The 22992-nt window shown below is 39.4% G+C and overlaps 3 protein-coding genes across 4 annotated transcripts; 2 read left to right on the top strand and 1 right to left on the bottom strand.

Moving 5' to 3' along the window:
• Window positions 1–244: 244 nt before the first annotated feature.
• LOC104424481 (polypyrimidine tract-binding protein homolog 2) lies at window positions 245–6803 on the bottom strand. 2 transcript variants are annotated; one of them, XM_010036921.3, is made up of 12 exons: window positions 6652–6769; window positions 5456–5677; window positions 5136–5345; window positions 4935–4992; window positions 3268–3330; window positions 3094–3167; window positions 2713–2808; window positions 2554–2611; window positions 2323–2427; window positions 2146–2227; window positions 1919–2031; window positions 245–859 (listed from the first exon to the last, which is right to left on the bottom strand). In XM_010036921.3, the coding sequence occupies exons 3-12, from the start codon at window positions 5168–5170 to the stop codon at window positions 512–514; spliced, it is 1032 nt and encodes a 343-aa protein (XP_010035223.2). In that variant the 5' UTR covers window positions 5171–5345; window positions 5456–5677; window positions 6652–6769; the 3' UTR covers window positions 245–511. The 2 variants fall into 2 exon arrangements, with proteins under 2 accessions (XP_010035223.2, XP_010035222.1); XM_010036920.3 differs by lacking the exon at window positions 4935–4992 and having other exon boundaries at window positions 6652–6803.
• Window positions 6804–11165: 4362 nt separating this feature from the next.
• LOC104424480 (MYB-like transcription factor ETC3) lies at window positions 11166–13564 on the top strand. The gene is made up of 3 exons (XM_010036919.3): window positions 11166–11415; window positions 11542–11629; window positions 13082–13564. The coding sequence occupies exons 1-3, from the start codon at window positions 11352–11354 to the stop codon at window positions 13218–13220; spliced, it is 291 nt and encodes a 96-aa protein (XP_010035221.2). The 5' UTR covers window positions 11166–11351; the 3' UTR covers window positions 13221–13564.
• Window positions 13565–19881: 6317 nt separating this feature from the next.
• On the top strand, window positions 19882–22335 carry LOC104424479 (probable WRKY transcription factor 53). The gene is given in 4 exon segments (XM_010036918.3): window positions 19882–20619; window positions 20737–20865; window positions 21363–21585; window positions 21588–22335. Coding segments are annotated over 4 exon segments (1116 nt in total). The 5' UTR covers window positions 19882–20290; the 3' UTR covers window positions 22023–22335.
• The last annotated feature ends 657 nt before the right edge of the window (window positions 22336–22992 follow it).

The following is a 22992-nucleotide window of genomic DNA, read 5'->3' as shown; positions in this document are numbered from 1 at the left end:
GGCAGTGGTGGTGATGTTCCGGCCAACGACAAATTAGAATAAAACATAGAAATAATCAACGGATGACGGTAACTAATTTCATCTTTTGGGATTGCTCCAAATATTAGACTCGCCACATCCAACGAAATTTGACAGCAATTGTATATCAGCTTAACTCAGTTCCTCTCGACGCTTGACCGGATAGCCGAATCGTCACTTTGATCGGCAACAAGGGAAGGGGGGGTGGGGAGAGAGAGAAAAAAAGAGTGAGATCCAATCCAACTCATATACAGGTTCACAAATTGGTGCAGAAAGTCAATCATCTCTATGATGAACAAGTAGATATCTAAAACCTCCGAATCAAATGGCAAGTTACAGTTGCCAAACATAGTATCATCATCATAGCACGAGCTACACACCCATCTCCCCAAAAAATTTTACTAAGAAAAGGATACCACCAGAGCTTCAGGCCCAAGGAAATTGCGTCAACTAAGGGCTATCACACCTTCAGCGCCAAGAGAAGAAAGAAGTGCTATTGTGACTGATATGGAGGCATATGTGGCGGATGCGGCAAACCAGGGTGGCCCGCGCCATGCATCATCCCAGGGCCCATCTGGAAAGGCACAGTCCCCTGTTGCATGTACGGTGGTGGGTTGTGACCTTGCATAGGCATGGACTGAGCTGGAGGGACCGGACCCCAGCCAGCAGGGGGTGGATGATGCATTGTGGGTTGCGTGGGAGTCTGGGCGTACTGCACTCCACCATACTGCTGGGGTGCAGCACCAACAGCTGAAGCCGGTTGCTGCCCTAGAATTGAAGGTTGAGGATTCATCATCGGGGTGTTGGGGATTGTGTAGTCTCTGCTCCGATCATTGTTAACCTGGAAAAATAGTTAGCATATCAGTCAATTAATAATCTCCCACCTACTTCTGTTACTCTTCAAAAGTAAAAATGTAAGAGAACAATATCAGCAAATTAATGTTCGCATATATTCAAAGGCAAGACAAAATTATTATGACACGCCGTATATATCTAACATAGAAACTGAAATGCAGCACAAAATACTAAGACAATTATTTCCAGCCAGTCCTAACAATTCACCAAGCTAATAAATCATAACCTCCCCCACACAATGATCAATGAATAACAGATGAATAAACAGCAGATTCTAGAAGTGTCTTAACTAAAATGACCAGGCTTCCGTACTATTTTATCTTAAAATAACAACAGTACATTCTCACAAAAGGAAGTGCTCACAACACTTGCTTCAGTTTTCAAATTCCCACCAATTCACGATATAAGAACAAATTACACAAAATGCCTCATGTTAAAGGGACTAAATTTAAATCATGCTAGCACCTAAAATTTATCTTTCAAAGCAAGGGAAACAAGAGAGTTCAGATTCCCTGAATGATGACAGAAAACACAACCGCAAACAGGTGTGACTTATATATGGTCATGTCGAAAATGGTAACACCAGATCCAAGGAGATGAGCAGAACCTTGAACGTGTGGCATATTTGAAGTCAACAGCCAATGAAAGTTCTTGTTGCCAGAGACATCAATGAATGTTTCGCCACTTTTCTCAAAGTGAAACAGCTTATACTGGCGAAATAGAATAATGACATCCCTTATTTATGAGGTTTATACATATTTCACGCCATTCTTCGCCCTTCTACTGGGAACAGATTTCACTTTTAACTGTTTTTAGTGAAAACTAAAAACATGTGATTGACATACTAGTGACTCTTTGAATGGTAATCTCTCTTGATCAAATGGTCAATTGGAAGTGGCATCTTTCAAAATTCAACTGGAAAACTTGATATAGGAGAGGGAGTTTTTCCTTTTGTATCAAAAGCAAGGAAGTGTACATCCACGGCATAGGATAGTCGCAACTTGTTGAGATAAACGTAATACCAGGGGGCAACAGATGTGATTACCTTTATGCTAAGATCTGTATGGCGCGAATACGAGATATGGAGTTTGCAAAACCCCCCATCATATATGCAATGCCCTTCCAAAGCTTCCTTTGCAACTACAGCCGTCTGAACATCTGCATGGACAGCAATGCGACAACCAACATGCACTTCATTAGATGCATGCATATTTTACGCCCTAATGCAAGAAAGATATTCTTCATCCAGAAAAATTCACTGCTCTTACTAACCAGGGTACTGAATCAATGCTTGGACCCCTCCATTCTTGTCAAACATGGCAATCTTCTGTACAGGTCCAAAAGCTGAAAAGACCTGAACCAGGCAAAATTGGTGACAAACTTTTAAAACACATGCTTACCCAAGAATGCAGATGAGAGAATTAAAAATAAAGTTAAATAAAATAATACCATGTGAAGAACATCCAATGTTACTGCGTACTGCATATTCTCTATTGATGCAAGAAGGACATTGCTCTCAGGTTCTAATTTTTTCCCATCCACGCCAACACTCAACTGCAGCATACAATGCAATGTTTGATCAAATCAATCAAATCATAAGGCAGACAAAATAATATGCCCAACTCATTCTAACAGTGGATGTGATTACAACAAAGCAAACGTTGATTTTTTATTCCTTACCTGACCACTGCCATCTATAGCAGATGGAGCAACAGGAAGGTATGGATTAGTGTAGTCCCTGATAAACAAAAAAATGTCCATGGTAAAATACACAGTCGATCAATCAAGAAACAGACATCAAATGAAGGCTTGGTATAAACAACCCAATTAGAAAGTCACCTGCTACGATGGCTCTGGAATTTCACACTCAGATCTGTGTGGGCTGAATATGTGATCCTGAGGGTGCATGGCCCCATGTGCTCAGGAAGCAAATAGCTGTGAACCAAGACAAAGTCAGTCAGTAACATTCATGTGAGTGCACTAGAAGATAATATGCTATCGCAACCCAAAAGAAATTCTCAAAGCACATGAACATGCCACTCTATGTTAAGAACTGCTTCTTTGTAACTAGAGAAATTTGATTTTTAGCTTAACTAGGAATAATTCTTTAAACACAATATATAGGTGATAAACTTGTGCCAAAATATGCATTACTTTGGGCAACATGTACCAGTTCCAGTTGGACAAAATACCATGTCAAAAAATTAATACAACCGTCACCTAGGAATGCATCTTCCATCAAGGGCATTTTTTGCAGAAGAAGCAGTTTCGGCATTCGAAAATTGCACCAGGGCCTACAAACAAGATTTTAGTCAAGAATTTTTTGCTTAAATTATAAACTCTGTACAAAACCAAAAAAAAAAAAAAAAAAAAAGTCATCTCAGTTTTTGTCACCTGGAATCCAGCAGTTTTCTCAAAGGTAGTAATCTTGTGAACAAACCCAAAAGCTGAGAAGACCTGCATTACCAATTAACCAAGACAAATGTTCAGTATAAGAAGATTTTCTACCACAATTGGCTGCGATATTTTAGTTAGTTGTATTCTTGAAAAAGCTTAAATTAATTCAACAAGTTCCACTGAAAATTTAAGGTGTTCAATATTAAAATTATTCAAATGAAATAAAAATTTCATCCATACAGCCAAAGCTAAAGCTAAAGTCAAAAGCTAGAGCCAAGGCTAAAAATTGATCAAAAACAGGTTCAAAGCCACCCCAAACACAACAATTCCAAAACATCAGCATGGTAACACAGACAGTTACTTCGATCGAAAAAGAAATTCCAATCCCTATCCCCTCTCAATATCAGTGTTATAAGAATATCATCAGAATGTATTCAAATGTTACTTTCCGAGAGAGACAAATATGAAAATTTACACAAATACGTACCAAAGTCAGAAGCATCACATGCAGCATTTAATTTGTTTAAGATCAAGAGATTGGTTAATGATTTCAAAAGTACATCTAAATCAGCAAAATGTTGCTAGAAATCTCAGGTTTGGCGCTCCAAACATAACAAGGATCACTGCCCAAGCATTTGCAAGCAATAAAAACCCTATGATGAGCTGTCAGAGAATTTTTCACATTGAGAAAAAGGAAAAGCTTTCATGCAACAATGAGATTTATACAATTTGATATGGAGGCGTCAAAATCTTCCTAACAACTCTTTGATGTAGGGATCAGGTGTGTGGTTCAGAATGTGTTATTTGTATGCCTATCCAGTCACATTTTCATGATGTTGATCAGCCAAGCTCCCAAACAAGAAACAAATCACTATGATGCAAGAGAAACACTTCGTATACTTCACCTTTCTAGACCCAGTGGTGCAGGAATATTATGCACAAAAATACCATTTTCACAAGTTGGCAAAAGGTAACGAATTTTTGCCAGCTTCTCACATGTCACGAAGTCAGGCAAAAAAAAAAAAAAAACCTTTCACTTTCATGACATGCAAAGTTGACCTACCACTAAATGCTGTTTGTCGATAGCTGATAACTTCGTCTTAGGAAAGATGTAGGCCTTTTGACAGCCTTACTATTACTATCTGACAATAATTTCATTTTGCAAAGGAAGAATCGTATCCGCCATCTTTCATTTGATATCAATAAAACCCACAAAATATTAGAATTCAAGAGTATTACCTACAAAGTGCACTCATGACAAAGAACAACCATGCTTCTTGCTTGTCTCCACTATGTGGATGTTAAGAGGGAAAAAACCACCAAAGCAGAAAATACAAAACAAGTGTAGTAAAAATAGTTTAATGTCAACTTAATTTATTTATTATTATTATTTTTTTACCAAATGACAAATCATCAATCAAAATGGATTTTTTTTCTTCTTGGCATTTTTCTTTCAAGAAGATGGCAGTAATTGCTTTCAACAGAAGCAAATCATGCGGACACTAACACCCATACACATGAAAGGTAAGGGATAAGTAAGAACATTCAAACTGCAACCATCCTAAATTCAAATAATGGCACGAATTGGTAGCTGAGGAGGAAGAGTAGGGAAGAGAGAGGAAGGAAGAGGTGTGTTGAGAAAAGGAGAAAGGAGACAAACACACATGCTTTCTTTCTCCCGATGCACTAAGCTGCCATTGAAGATATTGCCTTGAAAGGGGCCTGCTAATTCATTGACATTCATGTCAAACAAAGCTTACTAGAACACGACAAGCTACAACCTACTATGTTACTCAATGTTGACATCCTGAGAGCAACTTTACCTCTCACAACAATTGCAAGAAAAGTTTCAGCAAAACACTTACCAAATGTAAAACATCAATGCTGACCAGACGTGCATCACTGCCCTCAATTGTTACCAATAACACATTGCCAGCAACATCCGCTGTGGTTTTGTTATTAACTATCTCTTGCCTATTGGAGTATTGCAAGTAGACAGTCTTTCCACGCACTTGAGCAGGCTCAGAGGATGATGCGTAATATGAGATCATTGCAATAGCCTGGTTTAAATCCGCCTAGAGTAGCACAATGAGGAGGGAAAGGCTAGTCAATGATATTGCAAAAACAAACCAGGGGAAGGGAAGAACAAACAAGGGGACAAGACGGACTGGATAATAGCACTCACAAATTCAATAAAAGCTTGATTTTTGTTAGCTCCGACATTGCACTTTGTGTTAACAACTTTGCCAAATGGCTTCCCCAGTTCAATTAGTTCCTCTTCAGTGCATTCCCATGGCAAATTTCTCAAATGAAGCACCTTGGATGGGGGTTGTGTGTAACGAAACTGCGGTTGACTAGAGACTGATGCCATCAGAACAAACAGGAGATACAGAGCCCCCTCCCACTTCTGCAGAGAAAAAGTGTTTCGTCATTAGTGTCCTCCCAATAAACAACAACAGCGCACTAACAAATCCTCAATCTCACTACTTAATAAATTTGGCAAATGATTCAACTCAAGCAATTTTGTTCCAACTTCCAAGTGACCGGCATCTCAGGAGAGAATATACCTGAACAACACTTCACATGCATCACAATCTATTGAACTAGCAAATCAACTAATCTGATCAGTTTTTGTCTTTTCAAAGTTCACTTAAGCCAATTAGATTAGGGGGACCAGAAACTCAACTAAGCATGTCCTAGCTAAAAAAGTAACAAACCAATACCCAGCCGTTTGACCATTTTTTACCCTTGGTGTAGGAAATATCCAGCCAAACTCTCATGATAACGTCCCCCCCCCCCCCCCCCCTTTTTCTTCCGGAGATGCTCACACGAGGGTTCCACCAAAAGGCATCACGAAAGGTAATATATTTACCGTATGTATGTGACTTACTGACTCATGATACAACTGCGGGACCATAACATACGCATCAACAATAAAATTACCGTTTCCTAAACACCACATCACGAAAGCCTATCGGACCTTTTTTACCCCGATACTATTTTCTAGCGCACCAACAATCACGAAGCGCGCCAAGCGCCTAGATCAGATATTCATAGCCAGAAGAATCACCCAAAGATCAACATGCAAGGAGCGCAAAGGCAATCGCACGTGCAATGCATCTTCAAAACCCACGACCACGATCCAATTCCGCAATAGCGCAATCAAATCACACGAAAAGCGAGAAGCGTACGACGCCATCGACCACACCGAAACCATCAATTCCGGACACAACTACCTTGCGGTTCTCGATGAACAAGACCTATCGGCATACGTAACTGAACACGAACCGCGAAAATTAGGGCAGAAACTAACAGCACTCGACAGGAAAAAAAGAAAGAAAAACAAAAAAATACAAAGGTCGGAGGGAATCGGATCGTCACCTGTGAAATCCGTGGAGCCGGCCGCCGATTCCCGCGACGAATCTCGAATCGAGGGTTTCAGGAGGAGGGCGAGGGCGATGGAGGAGGAGGACCAGGGATTTTCGTTTATCGTGGTTTCGGGAAGTTTATTTGGTTCCGGTAGGCGCACGGAGAGCACCCCTGTTGACGTTAGCATCGCGCTCGCTTGTATGATAACGAACGCCTGCCTCCAGTGGGCCCAAATGTTTTTCTTGGCCCAAAGTAAATTATTTGCTAATGTGGGCTAGTTCGGGCCCAATGGACCGATCTCTGGACCTTCAAGCCCTTACCCTCTGCATAATGATGGTCTATGATACCTAGTTTTTTTTTTTTTTTTTCATTTGTCAGCAAAGCAAAAGAAATTCTCATTATTATGGTAGATTAATTTCATAACTGGGAATATTTTTAAGTAGCAAATTAAAGAGCGATGCTGCTAAATATACGCCGTTTAAATTCTGTATATTTAATCTACTTGAAGACACACCGCAAAACGAAGCACATCCAAGAAAATTTCCTTGCCATCGATAATTGTATCTTGTATCTTGGAAAAAATAAAATTAGTAAATAAATGAATAAAGAGATGATGGTACATTTATTTCGTTGGAAATGAATGATTTACCTAAAAATGATCACTTGTATTTTTTATTGTCCACGAAAATATGTAAACATAAATTATTATTGATAATTAAGAGGGAAAAAGCAACTAAAAATCCGAAATTATGTCTACTGTGACACATTTACCTTAAACATTTTTTGTAATACCAAAAACTCCACTAATAGATTTACCCCAAACTGGTTTACCAAACCTATACTTTGAACTCATGTCGCACATGGTGGCATAAGAAAAAGTTTCAAGTATATGTGTCGTATTTATATAAATTTGAGGTAAATATATCATATAAGTACAAGTTTTGTGTTTTTTATGTCACAAAAAAATTTAGGTAATAAATCACAATGAGCATAGTTTAGGAAAAAATTATATTTAAATGTTATTTAAAGAAATACAAGCGATCATTTTTAGATAAAAAAAAAATATACAAATCATTTACTTTTCACGAAACAAATGAAACTAGGGTGTGTTTGTTTTGCGAAAAACAATTTCCGGAAAAACGTTTTCCTCATTTTCCAACGTTTGGTTCCTTTAGGAAAATGAGTCGACGGAAAATGTTTTCCTACATCGAAAATGTTTTCCTTCCAAAGCTTTAAAACGATTTCCCCTTTGAAAGAACCGAATACGTTTTCCAAAATATTTTAAGGTTATTGCTTAATAAAAATTATTATTAAAAGAATTTCTAATTAAAAATTTTGAATTTATTATTATTATATCTTTTATTTTATTTTATTTTTCTTTTCTTTATTTTCTTGTTTTCTCTTTTATTTATTTGCCTGTGAACATAAACCTTAACTCCTCATCCCCTCTCTCCTTCTCCTTCACCCCCTCCCTTTTGTTTTGACTTGCTCTTGTAACCAGAAATCATTGTCCATCTTCAGAAAAAAAAAAAAAGTAAAAAATATATATGTGTATGAATTTAGGTTTCCTTTTCATCTTGCAGGTTCAAATTATAGATTTACTAAACTAATCGAGAAAATCCATTTATTAAGTAATATGGACTTAACAAATTAATTTGGAAGTAAGAGGCACAATATTGTCAATTATTAGGTCAAATGTCATTTATCATTTTTTAAATGTGATCTAAATACCAAAATACTTTCAGTCGCATATCACCAAATAAAAGAAAACTAATCATTTTCCTAAAACATTTTCTAAAAGATTACGTTTCCTTCAAACAAACACACCCTAAATAGAATCATTCTTCCTTTGAGTCCATCCCCATTTATTGATGTGAAGAAATATGTTTCATTATTAGGGTTCAATAATAAAAAAAATTGGACTTGACTCGCATCGGGTCCATTCGACAGGTAATTAATGTCTCCAAGCGTTGGCTCGATCGGATCGCGATGGTCCCTCTGAAATTGCCGATTATTGACTGAAGCCGGTGATGCCACGCCGAAACTTCGTGCACGTCTCAAAAGTTCTTCGAGTCCAATCCCGACAAAAACGACCCATCGTTTTCTCCCCAAACGACGATTCCATGAACGTGTCGTTCTCACGAGGGTATGCTGCTATGTGCGGACAACATCCTTGATAGCAAGGAAAACGAGTATCGCCCCTCTTTTCAAATTTTGGTTCTTTTAATTATTGGAAGTTTAATCGATATCAAGAAGTTAAACCGTCTTGTCCTACCTAATTGATGCTGCTATCGTGGGTCTTGGGCCTAACATGTTTTCTTTTTCGGTTCTCATTCGGGATTATACACGATCGATAATGTAAGAGCATGATTTGATCTTTAGTATCTTTCGTATTTTCTTTTTTATGAATTATTAGGGGTTATCAAACAATCATCTGCCCCGTTCCAATGATCGAGATTAGAAGTTATTATCTTAATCAAGTTGTTCCTCATTGAATAAATGTTCTTAATCCCGTATAGCATCTTTTCTCTGTTTCGGCTTCAATTCATCTCTGACTCCCACCCTTGTATTTGGTTGTTTTGCTGCCTTTGGCATCTTCGGCTGCATTGATCAATATCCGAGCCCTTTGTAAGAGGTGTCCCTACATCTAATTGACAACTCGTTACAGAGAAATTTGAAATAGGATCTCGAACCAAACATGAAACATCACAAATCACAATTACAGAATTACAAGACTAGAGACATTCCTTTTCTCCTTTCCTTTTTAAGTTAGGGTCTCGTTAACTAGTATCTAGAAACCCCAATTAAGTTTATTAAAACTAGGACGAATGCATATTAGCATGTCTTAAAAACAGCAAAAAAGACATATATATATAAAGCCACCTACCTCAAAACAAATATAGTTATGTACTAAAAGCACGACATAGATCATATTTACAAAGCTTCGAAGTCCTAGAAAAGAATATCACAAGTACCATCTCGATTTGTGCATGCAACAGCAATGCTACGTTAGAGAAAAACCGGGTGGACAGGGGGATTAGTTGAGAGGAAGAAACAAGACAAAAAGGTACTCGTCTGCAGCATTTTTTTTATATACTATGCCAGTGCGATGGCTGTCTAAAAGCTGGCACATATCCAAGCCAAGTAAAAGCAAAGACTCAGAAGATAAAAACCCTTTTTTGAGACTGTTTCAGATGAATATCTAGACTGTTAGTTGAACTGCATCGAGACAACCAGGAAACTTACAAAAGTTCTCGTGTCAAGATTATCTCCTTTTCAAGTAATTAATTATATCCTTTCTTGTCTCATCATTGTTTCGACCCCCTTTATTTATAGCCACCTATCATTCCAGGAGAATCAGCAATCGCCAGCTTTTGCTTATATCATACTCTATTTCTTTTTCTTTTCTTTTAAGGTCAATGTCAAGAGATGAACAGCAAGAAAAACAATGTTTAATGATTGTTTTCTTGGTTCCTTATCTTCAAGCTGGCTTGATATAGGGAAGGAAAGGTAGAGGAGAGGGGAATGCTAGGGGTTTGGTTCATTTGAAGGCTAGCGTTTTCTTTTCTTTGGCTTCTCTTCTGTCCCAACATGGATGGTCACATGCTTCGCCGAATCATAACATGACAAGAACGCATTGTACTTTGGGGAAAGAAGCAGTTCATGTCTCATCACATATTCAATGAAGAACACTAGGTTTGATCTTTTATTCAAACGTAACTCTTATGCATCATGTGGTTGGTTTGATGTGCCACTAGCCCTCAGTCTTTATAAGTCGCCATTACAGCCCATTTGTCTGGTTTTCCGTTTAAACTCGCTGCCATCTTCTTCGGCTGGCTTTTGAGTGATCTAATTGTCAACTATATATAGCATTCTAATTCAGATGGGAAATCTAATAAGAGTTGAGAAATGACCGCAACCAAAATTGAAGAGTCAAATGAGAACCCCACGTACGAAAAACTCTCGAAAGCTTCACAGTAACATGGTGGCAGAACTGCCCGAATTCAGTCACCAAGCAAAAGCATCACCAAACCACCAAGACCAAGTTTATCTCTTTTGATTCTCACTTATTATAAATAACCATTAAAGGGTCTCAGAAAATTGGTGATTGGATAACTGTAAACGATGGGAAGTGTCGGATTTACATACAATCCATGTACGTAATTAAGAAATTGGGTATACAAGATCGCATAATTACTCAAGCTTGTATAAAGTCAAGAATCATGCAGATGAATTACTATTTCAGGTGAACCCATGTATAAGGAGAAATTACACTATATGACAAATACGATTCATCATGCAAATTACACGAATATCAGCTGAGGACCATGCAGAGTCTGGTAGCTCAAAATAAGGACAGTACTCCAACTTTATGCAGATTTCAACTGGAGGCCTCTCTCTCTCTCTCTCTCTCTCTCTCTCTCTCTCTAGATCTAGATGGGGTTTGGATTGTCAACTACAAGTCCACAAAATCCTACAAGTCAACTGAGGCAATGCGGCCAAAGCCTCTCACGTTGAGCGGGACGGGTTTTGTGGCGCTTGTCCATTATCAACATACTCTCTCTCTCTCTCTCCCTCTCTCTCTGATATCTAGCAAGTCTCATTCTACTACTGGATGTCCATATCCCAACATCCACACGCGCATCCTACTCGTTTTCTCTCTCCCCTTCTCCCCTTCTTCTTCCTTCTCTTTCTTTTTCCGGCAATTTCATATGGAAGCTCCGGGAAAGAGTCATCGAAGACAAGGCAGAATCGCCAGACCTTCTGATTCAGAAGGTTCGATTTCGCATTCCCTCTATTCGCTCACCATTTCTAGCTCGCTTTCTTTATCTTTTCCATGACAACATGTACGTGCTACTTTTCTTCGGCTAAATGGTCGTTTCTTTCTTGTTCATTCAACAGAGGTCAGCAGTACCGAGTGGGAGGACATAGACATGACCGAGCAAGAGGAGGACCTGATTCACAGAATGCATAGACTCGTCGGCGAAAAGTGAGCATCGAATTCTTTCCGTCTTCCAAGTAACGTATGAAAGTCCTTCCTCTCTTTGCAATTTCACGAGACAGATCAATTTTTTTGCGCGCCTTAGAAGTTAGACGCGATAGAAAGTGGTGTCGATGCCAAAGGCTAGGCCAGGAGAGGCTCGACGACGGGAGGGCACTCATCATCGCGTGGACCGCCGTCCGCTTTCCGATGGGTGTCCCTCAATTAGAACGAAACAAATGGTTTTCCTTAGCTGAGATTTGGAACGAACTTTCCCTTTCTTTTGCCTCGATTCGAGACGCGATATATCGAACGAGGATGGAAAATGAGACGGGGCTCTCTCTCACGTAGGTACCCACCATGTTGCCCAAAGACTTGACTGCCGATTTCTTGTACGCCTTCTGGTCCCTCCTCGTCCACTAGACATAGAGCCTGTCGCATGATTTGCGCCTCACGTTTTTGTCCTCTCGAGCGGATTTCATGGGGATTCACTGTTGTCTTGATCTTTTCAATTAATTTTGCTTTGTCGAATGACCAAATGAAAAAATTGACAATATTAGCGCTCCATTTGGTGAATACCTCTGTTTTAAAGAAAGCAATCAAGGAGGCCATCCCACCTCGGTTTAGATTTTCATGATTTCATTTGAGAATTTCAATTAAATGCCAATTTTATTTTATTTTTGTGAAGATGCCGTGCTATGTCCATATGGCATAGAAGAATAGATGAGACGTGACTTAAATGATCAAAGCAATTGTAAACCGGTCCTACATATATCGAGATAATTTTTGACGAACCTACAAGAATTCCTACTTGGTTAAATTGAATATAGATCTCTTTCATTTTTGGAAAATTTAGCCAATCAATCTTAGACTTATTGTATAAATGACAATTTTATTCTAAACTTTTTAATTCTGTCAATATAGTCTTAAACTTTTTTATAATAATTTGTCAATGTAGCCATTCTATTTATTTTTTTATTTTTTTTGGAAATCGCTAACATATCGTCAAGTTAGCGATTTTTAGCATAAAATTGACCAAAAGAACTATATTAAAACTTCATATAAAGATTTATGACTAAATTGGTAAAATTAAAGAGTTTAAGATTAAATTGACAAACATATTATGGGTTTTTGATTGATTTGACAACATGTATTTGCAAACATGAGGCCTAAATACGTTCCAAGTACATAAATATGCGCGTAGCAGTTCTCCTGCAGTATATAAAACCCTTTTGGCCCACGTAAGAAGGACAAATGATTGAATCAAAAAGGGGGGCACATTTTAGGCTTTGATGGCTCATTAGGCCTCCATGATTGGGCTTATTTGATATCAAAGTCGATGCCAATTCTACATAGTTGAAGGAAATTCATTTGGTCAACCCAAATTTTTGTGCCCCCATGATTTGGGACTTGCTTTATCTCATAATGCGATTGCTTCAGCGACGGGCTCTTTTTCTGCAGGTGGGACTTGATAGCCGGGCGGATTCCGGGACGGAGCGCGGCAGAGATCGAGAGGTTCTGGATCATGAAGCACCGCAAGGGGCTTGCTGAGAGAAGAAGAGAGCGCAAGAAAGCAAAACCCGGGACATTTATCAAGTGATTGGCTTTTAATTACGCTCTCGGCTTCAGGTTCGTTGGCCATACGGGTTCCTGGCCAAAAGAACAGGGGCTGGAGTTATGGCATTGTGAGATTCACAAGTTTTGGTGTTTCTACTTTTTCATGGTTGCGAAGGCGACATTGACCTTTGTAGAAGAACGGGAACTCTGATTCTTTGCGGAATTAATGGGCATAATCCCTATGAATCAATGTGTACCTGGAACAACTCCATCCATCGTGGTCAGGAATACAGGCATAGGCTCGGCCCATCAAGCACCGGGTCGGTTACTAGTCATGGATCGATATATGCACTCATGGGCTAGACATTGTCTGACTCCCGATTACTACTTGTGAACAAATTTGGCACAATTTTTTTTTCAATGGGGACGACGATAGCACTTTGATACTGCCTCCGCCCATGTTTTCTCCTAAACCTTGATTGTGAAGGGCAGCTCCAATTGAAATTGCGAGGTGAATTAGTTAGCTTTAATTAGAATTTACTTTGTTCGATATAGATAGAGAATGTAGCTCTTTTTACTCGAGGGAGACCCATCACCCATCTAGGGCTCGTCGATCCTCAAATTGGGCCAGTATATTTCATTTAGCGTGATGGGTTTGGGCTTAGCTCGAGCTAATCAAAATAAACTTGTAATTTGGATGTGGATGCCCGTCTATGACCAGATTTAGTCTGAGATTAGCTAGATGGTTTGGGGCTAAAACTCACCCTCATGAGAAAACACACCAATTCTAATAAAATAAACGTTTGAACGGTGCGCTCACAATAAATATCATGTTTAGTTCGATATTAAAATGGAGCGATAAGCCAAAATCGAGTATATTCTTTTGACTCAACTCTTTTTTCAAGATGAGAAAACAATTCAATAATATACATCCTACATTTCAATTTCTAAACTAAAACCAATCCGGAAAGCCTTGCGTGAAAAAAAAACCCAGAATGACCCGACACTAATTCTAATCTTCATTTGTAGCAAAAATTAGCTCCCGTGTCTTAGGTGGTCAATCTCTGCTTAAATTTTGATTAACCCTAATCTCTAGTTTAGTCCATCTAACGGTGTTCTCAAGCACGAAATAAAACAGTATTGAATGATAATCGGTCCCACATAATTTTTGCTTTTTTGACCGTTTAGTCATATATTAAAACTTGTCAATCATCAAAGATGAGATGTGAGAAGACCCGACGCGAATTCCCGACTCCAATCAAAGCTGGAAATTCGAAGAAAAATCTTGCCCCCCACTCATAATGATTTCCAAAGGTCGTCCCCAATTTCAACCCCAAAAATACAAAATTTGAACGACCCATTTTGGCCGTTGACCCGGCCTCTCCGACTATTCCCGGACCATTACTCGTTCCAGGACGCTTTTCTGACAGGGCACAACAGTGTCTGAATTCCCGGAACGCGCGATTCAAAAACAGGCTACGCCTGGTCCATCGTGGACTCGGTCGTCAAATCAGCGTCTAGCCGTCTAGAAGGCGCACTCATTGTCGCTGCGGCTCGTCGATCGTTTGCCCTCGAAACGCTTCCCTTCTGCATCTTTCGTTCTCCGGCCCCAGCTTTTGACGTCAATTTTCCAAGGGAAACATCACGGTCCTGCTGACCCAGCCCCACCTCTGCGACAATGATTGGGCATTTTGAACCGGTCCAACTTCGCTGCCCGTCTCTGTTCTTTCTTTTCTTACCATAGACTTTGTGATTAAGCAAAAGGTATACCGACGGGGGAGGATGTAAAAGATCTTTCGACTAATTTTGGCCGAATTGAGAAATGTTTTTTAGCCCATCTGTCGGGATGAGAATCATCGAAAAGGGCAGATGTTGAATCTATCTTGGAACGAGGATGGTAATGTTTGCGTGGCACGTTTGATTGAAAGGGTTGAGCTCAAGCTTTTGTAGAAAGATGCCGTCCCTATCCCTTTGATAAGTGAAAGTTTTCAGATCGATATCAAAAGAGTTGTGGACCCATTTTTCCATTATTTGGATTTCAATGGTAGTGCTAAAAGGCATGGGGTCGAGATTGGGAGTTCAAATGATGTTTGTGGTGAAAATATTTGAGCCTTTTCGAGAAATCACATGGCGGTGTTTTTGAACATGTGAGAGCAGTCTCTCTCTTTTTATGACCCGTAGATTACTATACTATATTACTAATTATTGTCCAATTGGGCATCTCTCATCGGTTCGAGACATGAGCGTTGTTCCCAATTGCATTGGTGAGTCACGGTAGCCATGCAGCAAGGGCGAACATTACAACTTGTGAAACTTTAACTTGACAAATTTGAAGTTCGATACTCAAGTGGAGTTGATTATCTAAATCAATTTAGGATTTGAGCTCAACTTAGGGCCAATTTTATTGAAAAAAAAAAAATGAAAGTCCAGAAATTACAACAAATCTATTAGATTGAGGATCTCGAACGACAGTGTGCAATTTCTATCTCATGCCGTTATTAGGTCTCGAGTTTGGGTCCTACTTCCTCCTTCTCTCAATCATCTAGGGCAAAAATACACTCAAAAGCAAAGTAATTGTTATCGTTGTCCATAGCTAGATGTTCTGAATATCGGGGTGATACTCCTTTCGACATTTGTGTCCGATTAGAGCATTTGCAAATTTAAAAGGTTAAATACATGATGCTCTAATTACATACTCTAATCATTCAAGAATTTGATGCAGACTCGATGGGATCTGAGTAGAATCGTATGCTAGATACTCCAATTAGGTCAACCCTCGTTGAAATGCAACCAGGAGAGACGATTATGTCTGTTCACGCTTGCACGACATAAACAATTCTTGTTAATTGCTCCTGAAAAATTGGTTCTTACACTTGCGACCGTGTCAACAGTAGTACGTGCGTGAGAAAATGGAAAATTACGTGATAACTACAATCCTGATGAGCTGACATAAAAGAATTTCTAATACTACTAAGGGAAACTTCTTTAAACTATCGTAACACTGTCAATGCACGCATGCAAACGACCCGCAAATTGTCCGATCTAACATCGAAATTCACTAAGCAAAACCCAAATCGCGATTTAAAATAATCAATAGAACAATTTCAATTTGTCAACTCCATCTCCCCCATATTCATCTGCCCAAGATTGGATTTCCCCAGACATGTTTAGCCTATTTTAAACCAATACTTAGTTCTTTAATGATCTCCTTAGTTACGTGTTTTTCGAATAATTTAAGGCGTTCCCACTCGGTGCCTAAAGCAGAGGCACCTACTCGGTCGGTTCCCGTTCCTGGCGGACCAATGGGATTATGACAAGAGAAACTCTCAGTGTAATCTTCTCATTAAATTCCAGCAATTGCTTAAGAAGAGCAAGTCTTGAGAATTTTGCTTGTCTTGTTAGCACCCATGTTAACTCCCCGGCTTTCTTCTATTTTTCCTTTTTTGGGAAAATTGTTGAACAAGTCAAAGATATGATCTTTTTCTAACAAGATATGATCTTGATCTTTTCCTCATCTTCAACACAAACCATGTCCTCATCTTCAACGACCAATACAAAAGACTTTGTAAAGATACACAATTTGTAAAATAATGTGAGGAAAAAAGCGATCGATACAACAACTCTTTCCCTTTTTTCATCTCTATATCAATTTATTTTCATATTACTCTTTGATCAAAACTTCTGTCAAACTAATACTAAAATGTTCATATTATCTAAGAAGGGGTGAATAAGTGATTATACACAAACTTGACAAATTAAAGCATAATTTAAAAAAATCAAGATTTCTATTACGAGTGAATAAAGTCGGAAGAGAAACTACACAATGATTAGATTCTCTTGTATGTAATATGCTATCACGGAAAACAATAAAGAGTCTAAGGAATAGATAAATTTGCACAAAGTAATTATAAAGGTTTGGCTTATTGCAAAAAGACATTCACTCTTCCTCGTTGACAACTTACTAGTTGAATTTTACTAGATCATTAATGAAAAATTACAGTCAAGTTATGCCACTTATATCCAAGTGCTTCTACTTCAAAGTTGATGCTGCTTATACCCAAGCTAATAGGACTCACCATCTTACACCAAATCACACACTTATGACATTGTTCACACCTCTCAAATGATTACAATTATAAGCTCACGAAGACAAATGTGTAAAGTGGAACTTTGGAATTTTAGATGGGCTATACTAGCATAATGGTTTTTAGGCTATTATAAGAATAACAACTTATTATGTGTCATAAATTATTAAATGAGTAGACTCAACGACAATTTATAATTATTTGTTATTTAGTTTTTTGTGGTCTTATACAGATTATTATTCTTACAGTACATTAAAAACTACCGCTCAATCATTTCTCATTTTAAATTTACTACCTTGTTGTCTTTTCAACGCAAAATCTCCTTTTATACTCCTCTAATTCCAAACTGATTGTTTGACAATAATTATAGTATTATTATTCCAATCAACCAGTTGGACACGGACGCTTCAAGAAGATTTAGTAACTGTTGAGTAACCATGTCACAATCCGCCCTTGATTCAATGGCTCATACAACCAAAGTTAAGTTTCCATAAGTAGAACTCTTCGTTTGGAGATATCTTGTCTTGGTGATTAGTTCCTTGCTTTGAGTGGATTTCATTGCAACTTGATCTTTTAGGATTGAAAGAAAGTCAACACTTTCCAAGGAAAGAAATTCGAGCCAGATCACCAATCGTTCCTTTATATATTCGATATTTTCTAAGTTTAAATAGACTTCTTGATTAGATAATAAAGTCTGAACATCATTTCTTCAATAATATCACCTGAAAATACTTTTGTCTTATTCAATAGACACTTATGAAAGGTTTTGTCAATCTTTAAAGCATATTAAGAAGTTTTCTTAACACTTTTAACTATTGAAATTTAATTTCTATTTATTACCGCAAATATAAATTTTGATGTGGGTCGGGTTCATATGTTCAAAGCACTAACTTTTCTGATGACGCATACATTTAATCGGTGCTTGTAATTTGATACAGTCTCCACCAACATTCACTCCTCAATTCAATATATATCCCGTCTCAAAACATCCTAGTTATCCAATATTAAGATTGAGGATGATGATGACGATGATATGAGGTGAATTCAACAAAAATTTCAACGAATTAAAAGGCAAATTTCATTAGATGTTATGTTAATTTGATGCACGTGGACATAAGCTGGTCAATCTAGAGAATTTTTATTGCATTAGTGTTAGTTTGTCGATCTTCAGCAGTAAGAATTATACCAATTTACCCAAACGTGCATTTCGAATTTAATATTGGGTGTCCAATTTTTTTATATCACAGTACGACACGTAGCGTTACCGGGGTACATATTGAGGTTGAACAAGATTGATTAAAACCCAAGTTATCCCTGGTCTGAAACGAAGCTTCCTGTCCACATTAATTTTTTGTGGGGTGGCCCGACATGTGCCCAAAACAAACGGCACGCTTGAAGTGGTCTACCGCTGTCAACGTAAGCAGAGGTTTTACGCTAACGTCGATATGATCTCATCACCATTTCTTTAACTCCATTTCTCTCTATCTCAAGCATTTATATATTATTTTGTCTGATTTTTATTTTTTTAATAATTAACTCTAGCTTTGCTTGGAAGTTGGGAGCAACGTTGGTAGCAACGACGCGGAACAACGTTTGAAGATTCTTCGGTCATGACCATCTTTTTCTTCCGTCGTAAAAGCTCCAATCTTTGACTGCCTTTTAAAATCGTTTTTACATTCCACACATCATCATCACCGTGGTTTTCACAGTAAACCTCCACATCTATAAACAACAAAAATATCAAATTCGCAAGCCCCATACATAAAGTAACACACCAAATTGTCATATCAAGTAATCGAAGGGAAAATTACAAAAAAAAAAAATCTTTAATTTATTATAATTGTGTTAATTCAGTTCATCCGATGAATTTTTGCAAGATTTGTTGATATGTACGCCGGCTATCCTACGCGGCGCAACCGACGTTGACATTAACAATTTTTAAATATATTTTAGTATTTTTTCGAATTATTTATTTATTTATCTATATTTTTTTCTTTTCCTTTTTCCTTCTTTTTTCTATTGGCCAATAGTTGAAAGTCGAGGTCTGGCAACCGGCCAAAGGCGAGAGCTGGCCAAGTTGATCAAGCAAGCCTCATCAAGGGCTGGGTGAGGCAAGACCTTGCTAGAGGCAACGAGGATGGCGACGCTAAGGCTGTCCACTAGGCTATCAAGGCTCGCCCTCACCAAATCTAGCAAGTCGGGCTTCACCCATCATGAGCAAGGCCTAATTTCACTGAATCTGGCAAAGTCATGCCTCGCCCAGCCACTTGTCCATTCAGTCGGAACTTTCGGTTCCTTAAACTTGCTCGGAGGAGAGTCCTGGTGACATCTGTATACTTTTCAAAGGGGCGTTAGGAAAAGCGATGGACATGTGATCCACTGTTTCGGCGCATCTCTTGACAGAGAGAATCGGTCAGCCATTGGACTGTCCTTGCTGGCGTGGTTGTGTTGGACTTGGAATAGTACCCCTGTGGCTATGACCGAAGACCGGTCTTCAAATTCTGAGAACCTGTGCTATTACTCGACCTCCTCCATTTTCCTCGGTCAAACTTCCTCCCTCCTCCCTTTCGTTTTTCTCTTCACTTAGAATCAGAAGGATTGGACTTCATATAAATATTAACCAGCCCCGCCACCATCTCCCTAATTCCTCAAGGCTTTCGCTTCTTTTTCTGATGTTTCTTGGATCTTCCTCCTCCTGAACCCATTCAAGACGCGAAACTTCTGTGTGGCTTGGCTTTTCTCATGTCATAAATTCTTTTCCAGATCTATTTAGACCGACCCGGTTCCCATTTCTTAGCTCCCGCCAATCTCGGCGTCTTGTAATTCACGAGAAACCCATCACCAGTTTTTGCTTTTAAGCCGCTTCTCTTGTGCATGCTTCCTGGCCTTTGTCTTCTTCGCCATTTTTTGTTGCTCGGGGTCTTTGCTCGAAGAGCATCTGATCTCGGATGCGACTAGAGTCTTGTGTACCAGAAACAACTCGGAAACCAAGTCATCTTTGACGTTGCCGTTGAGATCCTGAAGTCATATGGAGAACATGGGAGACTGGGAGAAAATAACCTTGCTGAATGAGCTAACACAGGGCAGAGAACTGACCAAGCAACTCCAACACCAGCTCCATTCAGCTGTTTCGTTGTTGTCGTCATCATCTTCTTCATCACACGATCAAACCCAGGAAATGCTCATCCACAGGATCATGGCCTCATATGATAAGGCGCTATCCATGCTCAACGTGGAGCCCCAGGCTGGAGGGTGCCCGCGCCGGGCTTCTGAGTCGCCCCCTTCACTGGGCGGGAGCCCGATGAGCGGAGGAGACTCAGACCGGGATCTCAATGATGGTTCTACTCCCAGGAAGAGGTAACCAATTACAGTTATGAATCATGGGATGCCTTTTTTTCCTTTTACTTTCGTTGCACGCATGACAGTTTCCTTGATGTTTACATGAATTTGTGACGGCAACCGAATGTATTGCAGAAAGGTGATGCAGCGGTGGACAAAGCGGGTCCGGGTCGCCCCTGGGACAGGACTCGAAGGGCCGCTCGACGATGGATTCAGCTGGAGGAAGTATGGTCAGAAGGACATTCTTGGAGCCAAGTATCCACGGTGAGTTTAGAGACGATGATCAATTCTCTAATTCTCACGTCTTGAAGCTCTATCCCCCCAAAATCCACTAGAACATTAGTCCTTTGTTTCAAAGTAAACACATTCATGATCTTTGCCTTTCTCACTCCTAGTCCAAGGAACTCGATACGTCATAGGACTAGACAGATTCCTTCCATTTTTTCCTCAGATGGGAAGTTAGTCTGAAAAAGACCAGATGAAAGACCTCGTCATTTAGCTGCATAATCATTTGATTTTCATACTAAACGGCTCGCTTCATGATCAGCCATCTTCTTCTGACGTGACGATCACCTAAGAATGCTTTCAGTTACTAGCGGTTAGTTTTGCTCATCAGTACTTTTTACGTCGCTATAGTGTTCCTCTTCCTTAGCCTACTAAAGTTCGACGTATAATTGAACATTATCGAAGTAGCTCGGTTACGAGGGCACGCGAGTTGAGTTTTATTATGTTTTGATCATTTTCCCCCACTTCATGTTCAGGGGCTATTATAGGTGCACTCATAGGAATGTCCAAGGTTGTTTGGCTACCAAGCAAGTGCAAAGATCTGATGACGACCCGACTATCTTCGAGGTCACGTACCGCGGGAGGCACACATGCAATCAGCACCCTGCCGCTGTCATCTCTCCTTCTCTACCGCCTGAAAATCAAACCGATTTCAATGCCTCCGTCGACGCCACCCCTCTCCAAAGCGTACAATCCCAACACCACACCAACAAAACCAAACCGGACCTCAGGACATTGCGTTTGACTTCCGTGAAGGCCTCGCAATCGCAACTCGGAACTTGGACTCCAACAATGGCAATCACAACCCCTCTTCTTCAATGTTCATTTTCCCTTCCACCCCAGAAAATATTTTCGGCGTCATGAATAGCAACAGCAACTTCTCTAGTAACCCTGATTTCCTGTCTCTGTCAACTTCGGGGACCGACTGCTTCTCGGTGCCTCCAGCTAGGTTAGACAGTTTCCAGGCTGGCCCCAGTTTCGGCGCGCCAGAATCCGAGCTTGCTATGATTGTCTCAGCCGCTGCTTCAGGGAACAACCCTCATGCAAATGCACGTTCGGATTCAGATCTTCCGCTTCACGGCATCGAGTTCGCTAACGAGAACATTGCCTTCGACGGCACTGAATTCTTTCCCTAAATTTTGAAGCCCAAAAATTGAGGAAACAATGTGGTAATATCAAGAGTGATAGTTAGGTTTGGATTTTCAGCAAATTTTCCTAGTGTTTTCAAGTTATAGTTGGCTAGCAAGGAAAGCCAGATGCAATTGTCACGGGCCGATCGATCACTCCTCGATTCACCCGTGCGGCCTTAAACCTCTTGGACATGCTTTCTTTCGGTCGTGACACAATGGTGTCTCTTTACTCATCTCTAATTATACTTCATCAAATTTAATCATCCGGTCAATGTGTATTATAGGTGACTTTCCATTTTTGAACTTTCTCTTCCTGTGATCTCGATTGCTCTTGTGTTCCGTGATTGTATTCAGATTTTCAAGAATAAAAGGGTTTTTAACTGTTTTACACAGTTTTTTCTGTTCCTGTTATAGTCCTTGGCCTGACGTACGTACGTAGGGGAGATACATACAGCAGTACCGACAGGCTGGGAAACTGTCCTGCAAAATCTATACGATTTCTTAAGCCGTATATACGAACGTAATGCACCCCTCGAGCCAAAATCATATACTTTCTGCAGAATTCAGTGTCGAATATAATCAGCATATGTCATGTCATTCCTACATATGTACAATGCGAATGCCTCTACAATTCCTGAATTAGTGTTCACCAAGATTCCGCAGTCGTCAAACCACTTAAAGATGAATAAAAACCGTTCATTGAAAAAGTTTGCAAGCATCCATTCAAAGAAACACTAAATATCAAAATTTTGATGATATGCATGTTCTTCTGATCGAATTACAAGCAGGCAATGATCTCTTGAATGACCACTGAAGGCCCCAAGACAAGCAATTTTGATGGGCTCGGCATGGTTTTGGCCGATTGATATTACTGTTTCAGCAAGCTGTTCAGAGAACCCAACAAAAGCCGGCTATTGAAAACTCGAAACATGAGGTGAATTTTACTCTTTAACTCCTTTGGAAAATGTCCACAGAT

This window comes from Eucalyptus grandis, chromosome 11, assembly GCF_016545825.1.
Source record: "Eucalyptus grandis isolate ANBG69807.140 chromosome 11, ASM1654582v1, whole genome shotgun sequence".
Lineage (NCBI taxonomy): Eukaryota > Viridiplantae > Streptophyta > Magnoliopsida > Myrtales > Myrtaceae > Eucalyptus > Eucalyptus grandis.
The sequence above is the reverse complement of the archived record's forward strand: the minus strand, read 5'-3'. Positions and strand labels throughout refer to the sequence as shown.

Coding starts and splice junctions, on each gene's coding strand:
- LOC104424481 (XM_010036920.3), bottom strand. CDS start 5,641: ATGGCATCAGTCTCTAGTCAACCGCAGTTTCGTTACACACAACCCCCA. Junction 2,809..3,093: donor GATGGAAGATGCATTCCTAG/GTGACGGTTGTA, acceptor CTTGGTTCACAG/CTATTTGCTTCCTGAGCACA. Junction 2,032..2,145: donor AGCATTGATTCAGTACCCTG/GTTAGTAAGAGC, acceptor CTGTCCATGCAG/ATGTTCAGACGGCTGTAGTT.
- LOC104424480 (XM_010036919.3), top strand. CDS start 11,352: ATGGAAGCTCCGGGAAAGAGTCATCGAAGACAAGGCAGAATCGCCAGA. Junction 11,416..11,541: donor CAGACCTTCTGATTCAGAAG/GTTCGATTTCGC, acceptor TTCATTCAACAG/AGGTCAGCAGTACCGAGTGG. Junction 11,630..13,081: donor CATAGACTCGTCGGCGAAAA/GTGAGCATCGAA, acceptor CTTTTTCTGCAG/GTGGGACTTGATAGCCGGGC.